Source organism: Rousettus aegyptiacus, unplaced genomic scaffold, assembly GCF_014176215.1.
Source record: "Rousettus aegyptiacus isolate mRouAeg1 unplaced genomic scaffold, mRouAeg1.p scaffold_m13_p_11, whole genome shotgun sequence".
Lineage (NCBI taxonomy): Eukaryota > Metazoa > Chordata > Mammalia > Chiroptera > Pteropodidae > Rousettus > Rousettus aegyptiacus.
In genome coordinates, this window is record NW_023416286.1 from 84,201,267 (window position 1) to 84,223,037 (window position 21,771).

The 21,771-nt window shown below is 36.2% G+C and overlaps 1 protein-coding gene across 2 annotated transcripts in view; it reads right to left on the reverse strand.

Moving 5' to 3' along the window:
- The window catches only part of TDRD3 (tudor domain containing 3), a 133,994-nt gene that overhangs the window by 60,756 nt on the left and 51,467 nt on the right, over positions 1 to 21,771 (reverse strand). For both annotated transcript variants that reach the window (XM_036228906.1, XM_036228907.1), the window contains exons 4-7: positions 15,366 to 15,526; positions 11,786 to 11,927; positions 7,014 to 7,085; positions 4,237 to 4,386 (exon numbers count right to left, since the gene is read on the reverse strand). In XM_036228906.1, the coding sequence (XP_036084799.1) occupies positions 4,237 to 4,386; positions 7,014 to 7,085; positions 11,786 to 11,927; positions 15,366 to 15,526 (525 nt within the window). The remainder of the gene's footprint in view (positions 1 to 4,236; positions 4,387 to 7,013; positions 7,086 to 11,785; positions 11,928 to 15,365; positions 15,527 to 21,771) is intronic.

Here is a 21,771-nt window from a genome sequence, read left to right on the forward strand (position 1 = left end):
AGCCCCAGCACAGAACAGGTTTGGAATGTCTTGATAGTCATTACTGATATTAAAATGACAAAAAGTTTATTAGACTGGGAGACAATGGAGCGTAGTTAAGAACAGTAGCTTTGGAGCTAGACGAAGCTAGGACTACATTTTGGCTCGGCCACTTCCGAGCTCCTGCTCTTCAGCAAGTCACTTCCTCCTTTCATGAGCTTCCAGTTTCTTATGCTTTAAATGAGATGATAAAAGCTACCTGACTGGGCTGCTGTCAAGATTAATGGCATCAATCTTAGTGATGAATTCAGTAGCTGGCAGGCGGAAAACACTCGTAACGGGTGGCAGTATTACTGTTTTGCTTAATATATTAAACATAGTTACCTGGAAAGACTGGAGCCTGACCTGTTCCAAATTAAATATATGTCTGGAATTTAAATTCTGTAACTCCAGAAGCGCTTTTTCTTTTGGTGCCAGTGAAATATTCCCAACTTCTGGATGCATTTCCTTATTATTTTCTTTCCATTTTATGGATTAAGGAATAGGATAAGCGGCATTTTCAGAATTGCTCCTTACTGCTTTAGAACAGTTGTCACTCACTAAAAATATAAATATCTAGAAACATGACAACCTGAATGTTACCCACAAGGCAACTGACCTTGTCTGTTATGGGCCGCGGCATCCTGCCCATGTCATGAGAGTCAGGCATCTGTGAGCTCGCCACAGCCACGAAGCTCAAGTGGGCCTTTCGGGCTGCCTCGCAATCACACTGCACTTCCCCAGGCCCTTCGCTCTCTGTCTTCTAGACCATCATTTTACACATTCTCCTCACTCCTCAAACCTCCGACATCCTGTCCCCTGCTTGCTCTTGGCCTTGCTTACTCTTTCACTATTGGCCTTGCTTACTCTTTCACTGAAATAACTAAAATAATCGGTGAAGAACGTGAATAGACTTTCGCCATGCCAACCCATCGCTGATGTCTGCACAATCACACACTTTAACACCACGCATTTTATCTCGCCACCGTCTACACGAACGTTAAGGATAACGTGCGGGCAATAAATGACCTCCCAATCCCACATTGATTCTCAGGCCCCGTTTTACATAACTGTTCAATAGTTTTTGGTAAGTTCGATGCTCCTTCCTCCCTGACATAATGTCTGCATTCTCTTGTTTTGATCCTGTCTTACTGGTCACACCTTGGCTGGCTCCACTTCTTCACCCAACCTGTAAGGCTGAAAGGCGAACGGGGTCACTCCTCACCCCCCTTTCTCTTCCCCCTTAGCACTTAGTCCTTCGGTGACCTCGCTAGGTCTCATGAATCTGACTATCATCTATATGCCTACAACTCTCAAAAGCGTATATCCCTTCCGAAGCTGACACTCCAACTACACTCTTCTGTCTCACTGCCTATTAAATGTTACCACATGGCTATCTGACAGGCACTTCGACAATAGCATGTTCAAAATGAAACGCAAGATACTCCTCCTCTCCAGCTTGTCCCGCCCCAGTCTTCTCCAGTTCAAGGTGAGCGACTCTAACCGGCTGATTTCTCAGGGCAAAACCCTTGGAGTCATTCGTGACATCTCTCCTTCCCTCAGGCGCGTCACATCCCAGCTCTCAGAGACCCCGATGAGTCTGCTCCCCCAATTCCGGAATCCGACGACTCTGCACCGCCTACACAGCTGCCATCTTCAGTCGCGCTCCCATCATTTTTCTCCCCCCGGATTATTTCAATCATTTCCTGTCTTGTCTGATTCCAATCTTCCTTCTCTACAACCTGTTCTGAACGCAGCACTCAGAATTAGACTTTTCGAATGCAGGTCAGCTGGTGTTACTGCTAAGCTGAAAACCCTCCAAAGGCTCTTCATTTCTCCCTGAATAAAGGTCAATGTCTTTAAGATGCCTTACAGGGCCCCATGCAAGCAGAACCCCATTATCGCTCTTGACTTTATATTCTACTTCTTTTCCCTGTGCTCTGCTTCCACTGGCTGCCTTGCTGTCCCTTGAACAGACAGATACGCCTGCTTCCGAGCCTTTGCAGATGCTTTTCCTTCTCCCTGAACTACACCTCTCAGATAACTACAGAGCTAATTCTCTTATCTCTTCCAAGTCTTCACTCAAATCTCACCACTTTGAGGCCTAATCAAACTACTATACTTAAAACTGAAATCTACAATTTACTTATTAAGAATGTTTACATTATTTACTGTCCTTACTAGAATGTAAACTACCTAAGAATTTCAAAGAATTCTCCATTTCTGACCGTCCTATTTTAAATCGCACCTCCCCAAACAGCACGCCCAGCATGACCCACTTGCCATCCGACTCTACTTTTTCTTTTTTCCCCATAGCACTTACCAACTTCTATCCTACCTTATAATTTACATAGTTATTACACTAATAGTCTGTCGCCCTTACTATAATATAAACTCGATAAGGGTTGGGGTCTTTGTTCATTGATTTAACCTAAGCATTTAAAACACTTCTTGGCATGTGGTAGGTTCTCAAATAACATTTGCTGAATGAGGGACTAAAAGAAAAAAAATTAAAATCATCACTTGGTCATTTGTACCAAGTGATGATTCCACCAAATCCACATAAGTATTTAAATGAATGATCATAAAACATCTTTGCAGAACGATTACATTGTTACGTGACTTTGATGTCCCGACCGATTAAATATAAATATGTGTATAGTTATCTACATAGAAAGATAAATAGATATAATCCTCTACTGTAATACACACAGGTTTAGTCCTAAAATTGCCACTGGGTAATCTCGGGCAACTTTTGAGCCTCCATCAACTCTCTCGCATACAAATCGAGAAATTTTAAGTCTGCTTCAGAAAACTGTAATTCTTTGTTTAGTAAATACTTATGGGAAAATATAATGTGATCAATTATGACCTTACAAAGTGACTTATATTACAGTAAATAGGTAGCAGCAACCACATCGACAAAAATTTTGGGAGAAAAGTTTAAGAAAAATGTAAATCAAAGTAACAACTTTCCTATAGTCATTAAGAAATTGATATACACCCAATGTCCTCTTCTAAAATTCTTTAATAGCTTTTTGGGGAAAATACATCTCATTTAAACTATAAAATATATTAATTTCAGAAAGATCAACAATTATTTTTAAAAATGTGTCTTAGAAGACAGAAGACACTGAGGAATGGCAATAGTCACATTTATTGAGAGCTTTTAGCAAAGAAATATAGTGATCTGTGCCATGTAGTGTTCTACGTGTTTTTAAAGTATGAATTTTAATGTTCACCATAACCATATGGAGTAGGTACCCTTATTATCTTCTTTTCATAGATAAAAAAACAAAAATAGGGTACAAAATTTAAATAACTTATCCAAGGTTGTGGGCAGGATGTGCTTCCAGGCTGCCTGATTCCAGAGTGTGCGCCCGTGGCCCCTGCATTAGACCGACACCAGAAAGACACAGAGCAGGAAGAACCACCACAGCAAGACATCGCCTCCGTAAACTCTGAATTCCAGCAGAGAGCAACAAGCCAAGATTCGCGACTGGTTTGGAATTAAGGAAATTATTTTGATTTCACTGGTTAAGAGACGTCTAAGCAACTAATTTATGAATCAAAATTTCCTATCAATGTCTAAAAATCACTAAGTACTACAGAAAACATGTATATCAAATAAGCAAGAAATTAAAAAATAATTTTAAAAAACCTTTTGGGTAACAATTGTAAATGATAGGGGAGTGTCTATGTGCATGTGTACAAATATACATATGATCAAAAAATATATATTTTTACAATATATTAAAAGATTTAAGAATGAAGACTGACAGATATGTTTATCCTGAGCCACTGATTTAGCTTCTGATTTTTACCTGCATTCTTAGAAGTTGCTAATATAGTGGGAAATTATCCTCAAAAAGTGTCATGAAGCCCAGCTAATAACAGGAAACCTTCTGCCATAATAAAAAATGCTGGGTTCAACTGTTACACTGTTAAGAGAAGGAAAAGGGAGAAAAGCAGGGTGGTTTGCTAACAAGAGTAACTTAATGGAACTGTCAAGAGGATTTGGCAAAACGACATATGAACAAATGTGTGAGCTTACGACTCCATAAGGCACCAGGGCGTCTTTCTACTGAGGGAATATGCACGGGGAATGTCAAAGGTCGTTGAATAGTTACGCTATGTGAAAAGGCAATATTAACCATAAGTAATGTAAACAGAACATAATGGCAAGAAATAAGAAAATGTTATGATTTAGCTTCTTACTTCTTTGCTTTTTGCAACTTCTGCAATAGCAGCAGTCCTCTGCTTTTCAAATTCGTCATTATCATTGGTAGGTTTGACAGGCATGGTAACTTGCAATGTCTTTCTTCGATCAAGTTCTCTGCTATCCACTTGGACATGAGATACACACTTCTGATAATAACAAATAAAAATCAATTACTTCAGTAGTTCCAAAAGAGATTCAAGGTTTTCATACAAAAGTATTACTTCTTCAACAATGTTTGTATCACAATAGCTGAGAGCCCATAAAAATACAATTCTTTCTCATAGATTTAAAAATAAAGATAGAAAAACTGATTAAAGTGACTTTTTGGTCAAATATGTGGTGACAGAAAGAAGTCTAACTATGGGCGGTGAACACACAATGCAATATATATATGCCTTACTGCTAAATTATACATCTGAAACTTACTAGATTATGTTAACTAATGTCACCATAATAAAAAATAATTTTTTTAAAGTAACTTTTAAGTAAGTGTATCTGGTAAATAAAAAACTACACAAAAATGTGGCCATCTAAACAGGGCACATATTTAAAACATACATCAAACCAAGAGATCTGTTTCATTTTAGGATAATGGCTTAAAATAATTTTAAATTTCAAATAGTCTAAACTATTGCACAAGAAAAGGTAAATTCAGTTTTTTATTAGGATAGTGATTTACACATTATGCCACAATATCCATAGGAGGGTTGCGTAGTATGGTTAACATAAAAAAATATGTCTCTGAGCTTATAAAACAAAAGCTAAAAACATAGTTTCCTCTCCCTCAATCAGGGTATAGTTTTTGATTTTCGGTCTCATAAAATACCACTTGAAAAAACTTTCATTATCTAAAAAAGCTCTGAATTTTATTCTCCCTTCTAATTCTAGCAGTAAAAATCCTATAAAATGAACCTTTTCTCAACTCATTAATGAAAAACATGTTCTCAAATAAGTTAAACAAATATAGATTTTTAGCAGTATAAATATATCCTGTTGATACTAATTCACAGCCAGCATTATCTGTCTTTAATTCATATACGAGGCTAAGATCTGCTGGATAAAAGTTTTCCAGAATGGACTCTATAAACAAATAACATTATTGAAATGATAACTTTTATTATGTTTCCTAAGATTAAAAAAAATTATAAAACACACCAGAACTGAGGAGCTGGGTGAAAAAGGTGAGGGGATTAAGAAGTACAAATTGATAGTTAAAAAAAAGTCGTGGAGATGTAAGGTTCAGCAAAGGAAATACAGTAAAAAATATTGTAATAACTATGTATAGTGCCAGGTGGGTACTAATCAGGGAGGATCACTTTGTAAATTATATAAATGCCTAACCACTATGCTGTATATCTGAAACTAATAAAAAATAATATTGAACGTCAACTCTAAATGAAAAATTAAAATAAAAAAATTCTTGAGGATAAAAAAAAGCACTTCAAGTTCCTGAAAATAATTAACTATAAGTCTGAGTAATTTATAAAAGAAGTATTATCATCCAAATGTTTAAGGGAAAAAAAAATTCTTAAAAGCATGTCATTTTCAATATAAATTATTAGAATGTTTACACTCTGCTTTCGTCCTGGGGGTTTTATGACACTGGTGGAAATATCATCCACATACATCACAATGGAGGGCATTGCGCCTCCTTTTATCTTGACCTTCCTGGTTCCAAAACACAAAAAAATCGACGTACAGATATGACGCAAAGACGACTTTGAGTGGATCTCACAGAATGGTTTTTGAAGATACCAATCAACTGATCCTATCCATTCATCTTGTGATCAACTAGTTATCTGTTTTTCACACACGAAAAATTTTTTGCACTTGTTATCGAAATGAAGGTCTGTCTCCTACCTGTTTTGTGCCCGACTCACCTTCACTCTGAGCCACTACTCTCAAAGAAAAATAAAGAGTGAACGCAACGCAATTACCAACAGCCAAATGCTGGTGGCACCACGTGGCAAGGAGCACACTGCCACAGGGGTTATTCTCGGACTCTCCAGGGACAAAACAGGGAAAGGCTGGAGGAGCTCGTTCTCAACGTAGTTCGACGCTGAGCACAACCAGGAAGGCACGCGGTCCCAGCAAGCTGAGGAGCTACCTCGGGGTGATGTTTTGCAGCAAAGGGGTTGACGAATAGGAGGAAGGAGACGGAAGACCCTTAGCTTAAGTGACAGAAGGATCAGCGCTGCCGTGGTCAGAAAGGGAATACCCACTGAAAATAAAATTAAGCCCCTGATGAGATGGGCATTTGGATGGAGGCACACGAACGCAGTCTTGGAGGGGACAGCAGCCTCTCGAGGGCACCGGTGCCCTTCCCTGCCTTTGCTCTCACTTCACGCTCTCATCCTTCTACTGATACTGTTACTCCCTCTCTCTCTTTTTTGTTTTTAATGAATGAAGTGAGGAATTACAGCATATTTTTATCTTCTTACTTTTGCATTTCTCTCTCTCTCTCTCAAAAAAAAAAAAAAAAAAATGCCCCACCACTATCTTATCTTAATTAGTTACAAGCTGTTCTTCAGGGATGCCTCTTAATTTCTTCAATCTTTGGGTTAACAGCTCTTGAGAAATACATCTGCATCAACAATTTAATTACAAAGTAAAGGGGAAAAAAACAATTATTAAATTCCTGTACTGAATATATTTCCATATAACTCCACGACCTCTGAATGAATAGTTTGGCACAAAATGAAACACAGCTTGAATACAAATGAAAAACACTTTTTGTTGATTAAAATTCATCTGCCAACATGAAAGTCATTACCTGTCCAAAAGGCACAAAAGGAGGTGGTCCACCTTCAGTTCCAATATTGCTTCTATTGTGTTTTGACAAACTCTGTGAGAAAAGTAAGTCACAAAACAGAGATTTGCATAAAAAATATATTTACACCGTTTATAATGCACCAGGAATTATTTTAGTACATTCTTATGGGAACAGGGGGAAAAAAGCTTTCTATAAGTTATTTCAAACTATATAAAACATTTTATTCCTAACTTCGATTATTATGCAAAGGTTCTCCCCTAATCTTCCTGTACCAAAACACACACTGACATGCAGTTTTCAGAAGTATTTACAAGCTGTTCTCATAAGATGAAGACACAGTAAAAAACCTCCTCAACAAGTAGCAAATTCAAAGATAACAGACTTTGGTAACAACAATTTTACTTTAAAGTATGTTAAAACTATGATCTAAAAGACAAATACTATCTGTAAATTATCTTTAAAATGAGTTTTTTAGACATGAAATCTATTAGCAAACGGCACACTTGTGATATTGCAATATAATAAAAAATACATATTTGTCTTCGTCTCTAGTTCTTGGAACAGAGCTCACTGGAAACAGTTTAAGGAATACTGATAACTGTGATTTCTAATTATTTAAAGAGCTCAGACTGTTACAGTTTATAGTACAAAGAACATTTTCAATTACAATAAAATGGCCTTAATAAAAACTTGTTTTGAAAATCAATTTATATTTTGAAGAAGTATTCAACTGATTATTCTTTAATAAAAATAAGCTTCTAAACTACTTATTTTGTTTTCTTCTTCTCCCAACTTACATTTAGGATTAGAGAGATCACAATGTATTATAAAAATGAAAAAAAAAAATTCTCCTTGCAAAGGCAATTTCTCACATTATAAATTCCTTTGAAAATATTATACGGAATCTTCAGTCATCTACTCCTTCTATGTATCTATTTATTTGGTTTTGAGGTATTAACAGATATCTGTTACGTACTAGTTGCCATTTAATACATATTTATAACTTTAAACTTTTTGGTGCATTTTTAATAATTCTCATTACAGAAAATGTCACCTATGTTCTTACGCTATATAAAAATTAATTCAAAATGGATCAGACCTAAATTAAGAGCTAAACCCACAAAACTTGTAGAAGAAAACGTAACATTGGATTTGGCAATGGCTTCTGGGATATGATGCGGTAAGTACAGGTAACAAAAGAAAAAAAACAGATAAGTGAACTTCGTCAAAATTAAAAACTTTTATGGATCAAAGAACACGATCAACAGAATAAAAAGGCAATCCATGGAATGTGAAAAACGTCTGCAAATCCGATAAGGGACAGATATCCAAAATACACTGAGAACTTACACAACAAACAAACTGATTAAAAAATTGGCAAAGGACTTAGACATTTCTCCAAAGACATACGAATGGACAATAAGCATATGAAAAGATGCTAAATAACACTAAGCATCAAGGAAATGCAAATCAAAACCATAATAAGATTTTCCTTCACACCTATTAGGGTAGTTTTATATAAAACCATCCTAATGTGGTTATATCTATCTATCTTTGGCAAGGACGTGGAGCAAGCGAATCTCTCGTGTATTGCTGATAGGAATGTAAATGGTGCAATAACTGTGGAAAACAATGTGGAAGGTGCTCAGGAAAATTAGAGAAGGACCGTATAATCCAGCAATTCTACTTCCAGGTACACACCCAAAAGAACTGAAAGCAGGAACTTGAACAAACATTTATATGCCATGTTCGTAATAGCATTACTCACAAAAGCCAAAAGGTGAAAACAACCGTTAACATCCATCGGTGAATGAATGAACAAAATGTAGTAGTATATATCATTTCACTATATCTATATCTATATACACACAATATTTTACAATATGTATAATACTATATATACAATATACATATAATATTTTATTGTATATATACAACAAATACAATAAAAAGCATACAATATTTGCCCTTTTGTGTCTGGCTCATTTTACTTAGCCTAATGTCTTCACATTTTATTCATATTGTAGCACATGTCAGAATTTTCTAACTTTAAAGCTGAATACTAATGTGAAATAATAATAACAGGAAATCCTGACACATGCTACAATATGAACAAAACATGAAGACATTAGGCTAGGTGAAATAAGCCAGACAGAAAAGGGCACGTATTGTAAGATTCCACCTCTGTAAGGTACCTGGTCAAATTCATGGAGACAGAATCAAGGTTGCCAAAGATGAGGAGGAGCTGGGGAATGGCAAGTTAATGTTTGATGGGTGCAGAGTTTCAGTTTGGGAAGATACAAAACACTTTCCTTCTTTCTTCACCTGCACGTAATTGGCTTGCTATAGCTATACCTGCACATGGTTTAAATACTTTGTCCATGATCCCTTGCCCTATTTATTTTATAAGAATGTTTAGGGCTCTGTTCCTTCCAAAATTAATTCTATGGTTTGTGATCTCTATCTGTATATTTGATTTCTATGTGTACTACTTGCCAGATGCTCAAGTAATTGAGCTCTCCATGGTTTCTATGTAGCTATGGTTACCGAATCAAAAACCACAAAACCAAAGAGAACTATAATTATATTAAGCAGTTTTTAAACTCTTTTTAATGTAAATGTTTATTCTCCCTATCAAGAAATACTAACAGGCTTTTAGGAAACAAAGTGCAGAGATGTATAATAAAGCATTACAAGGACAATTATCAAACTACTACTAAGTGTGTGTGTGTGTGTGTGTGTGTGTGTGTGTGTTTTAGGGGTGAGGAGGTTCCTAGGAATGTTTAACTGACTTTTCAGTCCAGTGTAGTTCTGGCTGGGTTGGGAAAATTATGTAAGACGTTGGTCTGACTTGAGAAGATCTTACCACATTTTAAAAACTCTCTAATGATAATAAAAACACAACATATCGACTTGTGAAAGGAAAGGAATACATAAAATGGGTAGTATTCTGCTGGGAAATTCGAAGTTCATAAAATTAGCTATTTATGTAAAACTATCAAAACACTACTCGCTTTTGTAGCATTTTCAACTAAACCAGGCAGTTACGGAACATTATCTTATACTGCACAGTACAGCAGCCCAAAATGCAGCACATTATTTCACAATGAACAAGTACTAAGAAATAAAAAATGTGCTTAAATCTCCTTATTTACCTTCTGACAAGGACACTTTCAAATTAAGAAAACAGAAAAGAGTGATGTATCATAAAATACCCAAAGTTCGAAATATTGCTAGGCTCCTTGGCTCACTTTAGACAACAGGAAGATCTGAGAGAGGCACAAGAACCTCCATTTTAGCTCAAAGAGTAACCAGTTTTATGTGCTTTGTAATTCACTCATTTCACAATTATTTGTTATAATGTTTATTATAGGTTAAGACTCAGAGCTAATATTTTAGACATACAAAAAGACTCAGATCAACCACCCAATAGCTGTCTAATCATAATATAAGCTTGTTAACAGTTCTTCAAAGTCCATTTTGTGGAGTATTACATGATATATACACGCAAGAGGCCAGCACAATACCTACAGACTGACTGTTCAACAAATACTCATAGAATTAAACGAAGATAACACAAACAAGGATTCTGACCTTAAGAGCTTATGATCTATTAAAGGAGATAAGAAATAAACATAATTTTAGTGCTAGGTAAAAAGTAATACACTTCTTAATATGGATAGAGTGTTTCAAGATTTCAATAAAGGAGCAACTACTTTATGAAGAAGCGTTGATCTGAATCTAAAAGCCTGGGGACAATTTGGCCATGCAGGGATTCCTACAGAGGAAACAAGATGAATGGTATAATGATGGTAAAATCTTTTTTTCCCCAAAGTATAACTGAAGAAAGCACAGAGCACAAAGAAAGAGTAAGCAGTTCTGTTTGGCTAGAACAAAATCTATGTGAAATAATTTAGAAAGCTGAAAAGGTAAACTGGAAACAGGTCTAGATTATAAATGGCCTTGAATCTCATATTAAGGCATGTGAAATAAAAGTAGAGTGTGACGTGTTCTGAGTTATGCTGAAGGAAAATAACCTGGCAGAAGTGCGCGAAATGATTTAGAAGATGGGAAAAGAACACGTGGAGAGTCCGGGTAAAAGGCTACAGAAGCGGTGCCGGAGACAGACACCGAAGACCGAAGCTACCGCAACAGCGACAGACCCAGGGAGCGGGGGCAAGAGACTGACAGGAGATCTGACTGCAGGGGGCCGACAGATCTGGTTGCTGGAAGCAAAGCAGAGGACGAATACTAGATAACCTAGAGGACTAGAAGGATGAAGAGATTGACATAAATGGGGGAAGCAGTGACGAGGAAGACAAAAAGCCACAAGAACCCCTTCATGATAGCGACATTTTAACTTGCTTTCACTCGTATGTATGTGCACATGCAGATGAGGCGCACACACATAATGTTTTTATATGTGTATGCACAAACACTTGTTCTTTGCAGAAAGAATTATACACAGCTGCATTACACACAGTTTATAACTAGTATCCTGGCAGTTTTGAAACTACATAGTAAAACATGACTTTTAAAAATATGTAATAAAATATTTTTAAAAAGTACTGAAAAATGACATCTGCTTTAGAGGAACAATATGTTTGAACAAAGGTAGATAGTTTCTGCAACGATTACTGTATTCAATTGAACTCTGACACAAAGAACGAATGTAACTATTCATTACGGGAAGGTCTCCCGCACACAGAGAAGGCAATAAAAAGGGTGTGGTGTTGCAAAAGCGGAAGCCATTCTCCTCAGTTGACACTTACTCTCTGCAACTCCCACTTCTCAACAAGGTGTTCTACTTCACCGCCAAGAACTGTGGTGTTTGAGTCATTCAGGAGCAGGAATCCGTTTTTTATGTCCACTATGCCCGAGAGCTTAACTTTAGTTCCAGGTGGTGTGTTCAGGCTAAAGCAAAGCAAAACAAAACAAAAACAAAAACAAACAAACAAAAAACCCATTAAAACAAGTACTTTAGTCTCATTTATAACCTAGTCAAGTTCTTTCCGATGTACCAACATGAAAATGATTTTTCAGGAGACGGACTGTACAATGTGAAATGATCACCAAGGAGGAAGTCAGAAGTCCACGTGCAAGATTGTCCTTTCTACTATGATGACAAAGAAATGAACTTCAGTTTCCATGTGTAAAAAAAATTGTGGACAATAAAAATTGCCCCTCACAAATTCGAGAACAAGATAAATAGAACACAAGATTTAATAAGCGTACTTTCTCAATAATGCCAGGCTGTACAAATACGATTTGCCATTTTATTCCTTTGAGCTTTGACTGTACATTGCAAAGATATGCTATATTACAAAATTAAATTTTATTACAGAAAAACATATCTGAGCAGTAATCGTCCTAGAAATTTTACATCTATATGTGCTACTATACTCCACAAAAAATAATGTTCTTTTTTTTGTTAACCATTTAATTAAAGCTTAAATGAGTTATTTACTCTAAAGCATGTTAACTTTCAAAGGGCTTTTCTATAATTGGCTATTATTATCAGATTTGGGGCAAACATTCCATCATGACCCCTTTTATAGAAACCAGAGACAAGACGTTAATCCTCCTACTAAACTCTTGGTAACAGAAACAACAGAAGAAATCCCTTTCATCATAGAGGTTCATTCTAAAGGGAAAGCAATTGGACTAAGCCCCACCCCATCTCCTTGCACAGAAAGCGAGGGGTAAAGTCCTCCAAATGGGAGCAAATTCTGTCGTAAGACACTCGGGATGAATCAGAAAATCAGGCAGAAATGGCTTGACGTTGTTCACGTTTTAAAAGCTCGTCACGTTTAGGTAAAATCTTTTTTTTCGAAAGTATATTCACCATGTGCTGATACGTGCAACAGCAAACAGGTGAAAACACTGATGTCACTGGTCTCTTTGAAGACGGATGACTGATGAAACAGTTGTTAATGATAAGAAATGGAAGCTGCCTATTTTTAAAGCTTCAGAGATTACATGCAGAGTAAGGCATTTTGTGTTACGTGCCACTGAGTTGGCTCCGACTCCTGGTGACCCTGTGAATGAGTGACATCGACGGTGTCCTCTCCTCGACTGCCCTGCTCAGCTCCTCTAGACTGACATCTCTGGCTTCTTTTAAGGAGTCAGTCCATCTCAGATTTGGTCTTCTCTTTTCTCAACATTACTGTCTTTTCAAAGAACCCTGCCTTATTATGATGTGTCCAAGCAGGACAGCTTCAGTTTTGTAGTTTTTGCCTGCAGAGATGTTTCGGGCTTCATTTGCTCTAGGACCCACTGTTTATTTTTCTGGTGGTCCAGGGAATTCATAGAGCTCTCCTCCGACACCATATTTCGAAGACATTACCTGGTAAAAAGTATTCTGAGGACCCCAAGCTTAAACATCCTCAGTCATTATATGTAACGTACAGAATAAAAGGCCACGAACAGCTTGCCTAACCTAACCCTTAAGCACGGAGCTCTGTGGTGTTATATGCCATAAACTTAGGACAATGCTTATCAGACTTCGAGATAAGCAACAACTAAATACGGTTTTCCTAAGTGGAGAAGTTTTCCCCAATTCCAGGCAATCGGCAGATTGGGATTTTCATAACTCCACAGTCATCATTTAGGGATAAATGAAAAAAATTAAGCACCAAGGATACCAGGCTGCTGTTACTTTAAAGAAATTACTATTAAGTTATATATCATTTACATTAGACCTATGTGTGTTCTTCAAAATTATTTTAGCCAATAATTTCTTAGACACTGATAAAATTAGAAAATGTTGAAACATAAAATGAATAATAAAAGAAACTACATAAGACCTGTAAAAATGGGATGCAAATTACAGGGGCATTTAAATTGTGATAACATTGCTTTAAAACTTAAGGCTAACCTGAAAGCAGATGACGAACTATTTTTTTTTTGTAAAATGCATTTTTCCTAAACTCTCCCTAACAAGGGTAAGAGGAAAAAAAAATGTCAAATTATTTGAACATGGACCTACAATTTCATTAGGATAATTGATGAAGACTTCCACCCACCAAATTACATAGTTCTACTCCCAAAAATGATAAACAAGTATTAAAATTCTAATATAATTTTTACTGTATCACCTTCAGGGTTATAACTAACCCTTATTCGGGGAACATATTTTGGTTAATTATTACTTTACTGGTACCCCAAAGTACCTTTACTCCATCTTCATTGCAACTTTAAGCAAAGCAAAAAACAACAAAAATGAAACAAAACTGGGAGAAGCGGGGCGGGAGGCGGGACGGAGGAGTGACAGGAGTGACACAAGGGAACGCAATGCCACGTGGGCGACCAGGCACTGAGCGTGGCACGCGCGGCCCTCGACCGACCGCGCTTCCTCCTGCACGCCGCCACTCCGAATCGCCAAGCTCCTCCAGGCGAACTTGCACCTGTCGGCCCTCCTCGCGCCTCCCTCAAAGCGCCCACTGTAAGTCCCATTCTGGGTCCCCCAGGTAGAGGTGATTTTCTGGACTTCTAATCCTTTCAGTTGACTTGTTATAATTTATAAGCTATGAGCTACTCGGGAGCAAAATCCAAGTAAACCCTGTTTTACCTCTGTGCCTCTAGCACCAGTCAGGTGGATGCTAAATACCTGTTAAACGCTTGCTCAGGAGAGAAATACAGTCTCAGGATTTACATTAAATGGAAAAGCTCAGAGCGGCAAACATAAGTATGTAAAATGACTAAGAAGAGCAAAAAGGGGGGATTTGCAAGTGTCCAGTGAAAATGTCTACTTCAGGACAGAGTTCGAACTGACCCAATGGGGACACTGAGGATAAAGGAGGCACTTTCCCTTCCTTACTGCTTTTCTCCATTCCAATGGGCAGGACTCGGTAAGTCTCTCAATAATTGCTGAAAGAGGGATTTGAAATTGTTTTCGTTGAGGAGTTCCTCCTTCTCTTAGAAGGCAGAGTGGCACGCAGCCTCTCTAGCTTCAACCATCTCCTCGGAAAACTCACTCGCCTATAAACTTTCCTAGGACACTCAATGGTGTGTTCGACACAGCTAACTGTCAAGGAAGAAACTGAAACATATTTAAAGAAATTCTGTTTGTTCTGGGAAATTTTTGAATGACTTAAAATTTACTAATATAAAACTGAAAAGATCACTTTTCACACAAGAACACCTTAAATTTATTTTTATAAATTAATATTGAAGCAATGAGTAAATAATTCCATTCTTAACTTTCTATACAGATAAAGATATATAACTTCTAAAACTGCAACATGCACTTAAGAGTTCATTCCTTCTTTTCAAAGTTCTGAAAACGAAATCCATTCTGAATAGCACCTTCAAATGCTCTGACACGAATACACAAAATAAAGTGCCGATCACCTTATTTTTGACATATGACTATACTCCACTGCTGTGCAGCTTATATGGCCATCAGTCATCTGCAGACGCAGCATTCTTGGTGCGGCCTGCGATTCTTCATTATCCTTTGGTGCAGCAACATTGCGAATTTTTTGGATTTGCAAAACACATGGACCTTCAAGCTGTCAAAACATAAAAAAATAAATATCACTTTCTAGTCACAGCTTCGTTTTAACTTACAGTGCTTCTCTTCCACTTAATGTTCATACTTCATGATTTATAATGAGAACTTCAATTCGATAAAGTCAAAATGAAATTATATTACATAGATCTGGGGTTTTTTGTATTTAATGAAAAAACTTCAAAAGGGTCTCCTGAACAACTTAAAAAAAAAAAAAAAGTTATTCTGAATTCACTTTCAGGAAGCAACAAGAAAATAAAACTTTAAAACAAAGTTATATTTCTCGATTAAAGGTGTTATCAATAGATGTTTTAGTCTTACGTGCTCTAAATCATTCACGCACATCCCCCTTCTCTCTCATGTACCTCAAGGAATGTTCTGGAATTAAATACTTGGTAGTTTTTGTAGAAACATTAACTTTACAGCAGTAGTTAAAAGGAACGCGTTCTGTTAAAAAACATCGAGTTTAAAGTACACCCTCTTCTGGCATTAATGAAGAATACAATACTCCAAAATTTAAACTATGAAGTTCAATAAGTGTGAGCTATACTTATTTTCACATTTGCTTTTTAACTGAATTTAAATCTAATGCTATATTATATATACTGGCAGTAAGAAGAAGAAATGTTCTCTCTGGCCACATTTCAAAGATAAATGTCATTGATGGACTAATTAGCTATTAAGTTAAAAGTTTTATACAATAAAATGCTTATGGCACAATTGGGAAATGACAGCAAATTCTGCTTACATGTCTAAAAAAGTAATTTAACATAAGTGGTACTTATCACATTATTACTAAACATTATACCTTTAAGTAGTATCATACCTGCAAAGAAAAAAAGGGCTACTTTTTGTTATAAACAGTCTTTTAAGTAAAATCTTTCTGTGTTTTAGTTTAATTTATATTTTCAGAAAAGAAATGTGAAATGATTAACATTTACACTTAATTTCTCAAGTTAGCATGTTCCCAAGTTGACGATTTCCTACTCCATATTTATCACTATTAGGCCTGCAAAGAAATAATTTTGTCATAAATTTAGGCCTAGATAATATAATTAGAGAAAGGAGACTAAAATTTCATCTAATTTTTAGTTACAAACAAAAATTCCAAGTTAAAACAAAATGCTTAACAGGTATAGATAAGCTGCTAATTCAGAATAAACTTTTACATTTGCTTTTAACATCATTAAAATAAAAATATTCTCTTTATTTAGAACATTAAAATAAAGATTTTCTCTTTATTTATCCAACACGGTTCCCCAAGCCCGTGTCTACTTAAATTAATACAAACTGAAATTAAAAATTCAATTCTTCAGCTGCACTGGCCACAGTTCAAGTGCCCCGCACCTGGACCACACAGACACAGACTATGTCGCTGTGAGAAGTCCCATTAGACAACCAGCAATGACCTAGAGCTACGTGTTCCCAAGGGGACTTGAGCACCCTAGGGAGAGCACACTCACTGAAGTATACGCGAGGGAAACACTTGTTTCCAGAGCAACAAGGAAACCCTCGCTCAATCCACATGACACACAGCTCACGAGGCATCTTGACGGAATCTGGGGAGTTCGACATCCCAGGGGTGTTGACGTGGCACCCTCACTGGTTTGTTTGCTTTCAATGTGCTACAATAAACTGCCTTTTACTTGTCCACGGTTAAATGTATATATAGAGTATACTACCTAGTTTTAACCTTTAATGCTTATAAAACATATAAGTGGCTTCAAAAAATTCTGCCAAAGAAACACAATGGAAGATAACGCCAACAATGAAACACACAGTGGGAACAGAACCATTTTTGCTCCTCTCCTACCGGTGACTGACCATGAGAACAGAAAGCTGGGGGGTGCTCGCGGGGAATGCTTGCCCCCAACTGTTGATGTTTCCTAGCAAGCAGCGAGTTTACTTATTTAATTACTCCAACTCCTGGCTTCTGCATCCCTTTAGTTTATTAAATAGTAGCCCCTTCCAAAGATACGTCCACCTGGAACCTGTAAATGCAATCTTACTTGGGGAAAGAGCCATTGCATATAGAATAAAGGCCAGGATGGAGAGATGAGATCATCCTAGATTCGGATGAGTCTGAAATCCAACGAAAGTGTCCTTTTAAGAAAACAGAAGGGAAAATAAACACAAAGACACAGGGAATAAAGGCCACGTGAAGACAGACGTAGAAAAGGCAGTTACACGTCTACAAGCCAAGGAACAACAAAGACTGCCCGCAGCTACGAGAGGTTGGGAGAGCGGCACGAAGCGGATCATCCCTGAGCGCCTGCAGAGGAAACAACCCCGCTGACACCTTGATTTCAGACTTTTTTGCCCTACAGAACTGCGAAGAAATACGTTTCTGTCATTTCATGCCACCAAGTTTATGATAATTTGTTACAAGTCTCAGGAAACTAACATGCCCACTTATGGACTGGCTCGTCTTATCCTCATCCTTCTTTTTCATGGGATCTAGGGGACTCTGAGGGAGAAGGTACTGACTTGCCCTCCTCTGGGCTGGCACTGCCAGGAGCGGATGTGCAAGCTGCCTGGTTTGTGGTTCAGTTCATGGATCCATTTGGCTCTCCCACTAAACCACATCTTGCAAGTTAATTTTTGTCAATAGTAAAGTTTTAAATCTCAACTGATTTAAAACCAAAGTAGAAAAGGAGGTACTCTTTATCTGACTCACCTAAGAAACTCTCAACAAATTATATATAATCTTTTGATAGTCATTTCTCAGTTTGAATTATCAAGCCTTAAGATTAGTGATTTCATAATTCAGAAATATTCTATAAGTAAACCAGCAGATATAATGAATGTTTTCATTATTATGTTTATAACATTCAGTTTATTATATTCTGTAGTCAAAACAGGTAAGTACTGAACCTAAATAAAACACAGATAGTACAAATAAATACTATGATTCTAAGATGCTAAATCTTAACTTTAACCTTGAATTTAAAATCATCTAAAAATCATCCACAAAACTGGTTGAGAATTAACTTCTAAATCTTTGTTCAACTAATGCCAAGGGCATCCTCAACGTAAAATAAAAAGACATCGATTTTAAATGAAAATAATGAAAAACAAATCTTGACTGCCCATGATTTCTTTAATGTTTGATTTTCTCTTCTGCATGAATGATAAGGAATAGGTAGAAGAGATTACTAAAAATTTTAAAAAGATAAAAAAATTAATCATTGTATCTCCAGGCAAAATCTCTAAGAAACAGTATCAAGTATCTGCCAGAAATATTTTCTGAGGTCAAAGAATCCATCCAGGCTTCATTCCTTTCTCTCTGTAGGTGAACGGGCACCTCTGTCATCTGAACGCCTGACTAGTGATACCAACCGATAGCAGATTTAAATGGCTATATTAGTTTATTAATTTACTGATCCTATTAAATAACATCCTTGCTTACACCCACTCTCCGAAGTTTGGATGACATGGAACCAGTTATCTGATCATACCTAGATAGTTAAAATTGAGATTTTTTTTAGAACTCTAAAAACCATTTAAATTTAGACATTCTATGAAATATCTGCCAGCCATTTCTTTTTATAATAATATCACTTTCCTTGAGAAATAAACTTCTCAGTCTATACCTAACAATATAAGCGTCACATTCTCTACTAAACCTAGAAACAGGCCATGTACGCAGAAGGAATCTAAGAGTATGATTAAGTTCTGATTAATCTTCCATTATAACTGCAAAGTGGGCTACCACTAAAGAGAATAAACAACAGTTTCATTGCCACAGTCCTTGTAAGTACTTAAAATCACAATTCATTTCTTTATCGCTACTTCCAAAAGCATTTCCAGTGGCTTCCACAGAGATTTCCTGCGGTTCATTTTCTCATCAACTCATTCATATCCAGAAAAGTATTTGGCAGGACTATTCACATCTTTACCTTATTATCAAAGCAACTGGGCAAAGATTCAAGAAAGTTGCCTTGGAAGAAGAAATAGCGATTCTGCTGATAGCTGCTTTAAAAGCCTGAAGAAGCTTTTATAACGCCCTCTTTCTTACCTAACTTATTTGTCTGTCAAAACAATTCAGTATCACTTTAACAAGATTTGATATTAAACATGGGGGTGGGAAAGAAGAGGTAAGGAAAAAAATATATAATTTGTCACATCCTGTACCATCCTAAAGGTGAAATAAAAGAGAACTGTTTATATGTCTTAGAAATTTCAGAACATTCCCCCTGTTATTCAGGCTGGCGTCTACAGTAAGCCTTGATCTGGGGAACATTTTCCTCCATGGAAATCAGTGTTTGCTTCTGACAGCATCAACAATGAGACTGAGAACCTGAGCTTTGGACTAGTAGAAAAGGAGCAAAGTTAACCTTGCCTAGAACCTGAACTCACTCCAAGTTGGTAGCTCCCTACTGACTCCACATAATCCTTCTAGAAGAAAGCCTTCCTGAACCAGGTGCCTAGGATTCCCATGCAGAAAGATCAAGAAGCAGGGCATAACAGGAAAATATTATGAGCTCAATAAGGAAATAAGCCACTAAGTATGAGAATCGTAAAAAAATATTAAAACATTAAACCTATAAGGTGAAAGTTTAGGATTATCAGACTATAAAATAATAAATCTGATCTAGAGAAAATGATATGGAACTGAAACCTCATAACTAGGAAATGAATAAATATTCTTCTCAAGCAAATGTAGGACATTTACGAATACATGTCAAGCTATAATGTAAGCTTCTAAAAAAATTCCAAATACAGTTATTATTTGGTCCAAATTTTCTTATCAAAATATAACTGAATGAGAAATTTACAACAAAAAGAAAAAAAATACAATATACTATAATTAAGACAAGCAAGGAAGAAATCTTAATATAAACTGAACAATATTTAGAACTGAATGATAATAAAAATACCATGTATAAAGAACCTTTGGAATATAGTTAAAGCAGTGGTAGGAGAAAAATTAATAGCCTCAAGATGCTTATATTAGAACAAAGGAAAATTAATGAGTTGAACTGGCAAGCTGAGAAAAGAACAACAGAATGAGCTCAAATTAGGTAGAAGAAATAAAATAATAAAGACAAATTAATAACAGCAAACTGAAAATACAATAAAGAGGGTTAAGAAAGTCTGGCATTGGTTCTTTGTAAATACTAATGAAATTGATATTAAACAAGTCTATTCAAGAAGCAAAGAGTAAAGATACGAATCAACAATTTAAGGAATAATAACAAAAAATCACAAACATATTTTCAGCAACAATGAAAAAACAAGAGTACTATGAATAGCAATCTAAATGTCTATCACTGGTGGATGGAAAGAAAAAGTGGTACATCCATATGATGAAATACCACTCGGCAGTAAGTAGGAACAAATTACTGACACAGGCTGTGTCGCGGATTAATCTCAAAAACATTACACTGAGTGAAAGGACAGAGAATATGCTGTGCGATTCCACTCGTATGAAATGTTCACGAGAAGCAAATTTATAGAGAAAACGTAAAAGAATATAGGGACATGTTGTTAATAATAATAAGCACAAAGTAGCAGATTTTAAGATCGATATATAAATATCAGTTGCCTTTCTATGCACTCATCACAGAGAGAAAAAATAACAAATTTTAAAAAATCCTTTATAACAAAAATACAAAGTTCCAAGAATAAAGCTTACAAAAGATATACAACCTATATACTTCCAATAAACTATTAAACTTTTGGAAAGACTAAATAAATGGAGAGATACATCAGAGTGTGCCAGAACCAGCTCAAACCAGTTCGCAAGAGCCCGTTATGTACTTTTCTTCCCAATTCCAGCGTCAGTGATTTCACAGTGTAGCTTATAATCAGCCATGGTAGGAATATTTATACCGCAAAAGTGGCAAATGCTACATATCAGGGTTTTTTTTCTCTTCAGAGAGGCAGCTTACCAGCATTTCAGTGGTCATATTGTTATCATAAAGATGTCAACTGTTCTTAAGCTAATGTGTAGACTCAATGCAATGTCTATCAAAATTCCAACATATTTTAAGAAATTGCATCATTTGATTCTAAAATTTATATGGAGGGAACAGGGACAGAATAGCTTAAGGAATAAGAAGATATTTTACAACTACAAGATTAAAAATTTTTAATAATTTCAAGTACCACAAAAAATATGTATCAATGACATCTAATAATGTATACGACTGAAGGTAATATAAATTGGTAAAACCACTTTGAAAAATAACTTGGATATTCTTGTAAAGCTGAACACTGGCTTAACTCTAGCATATAATAATT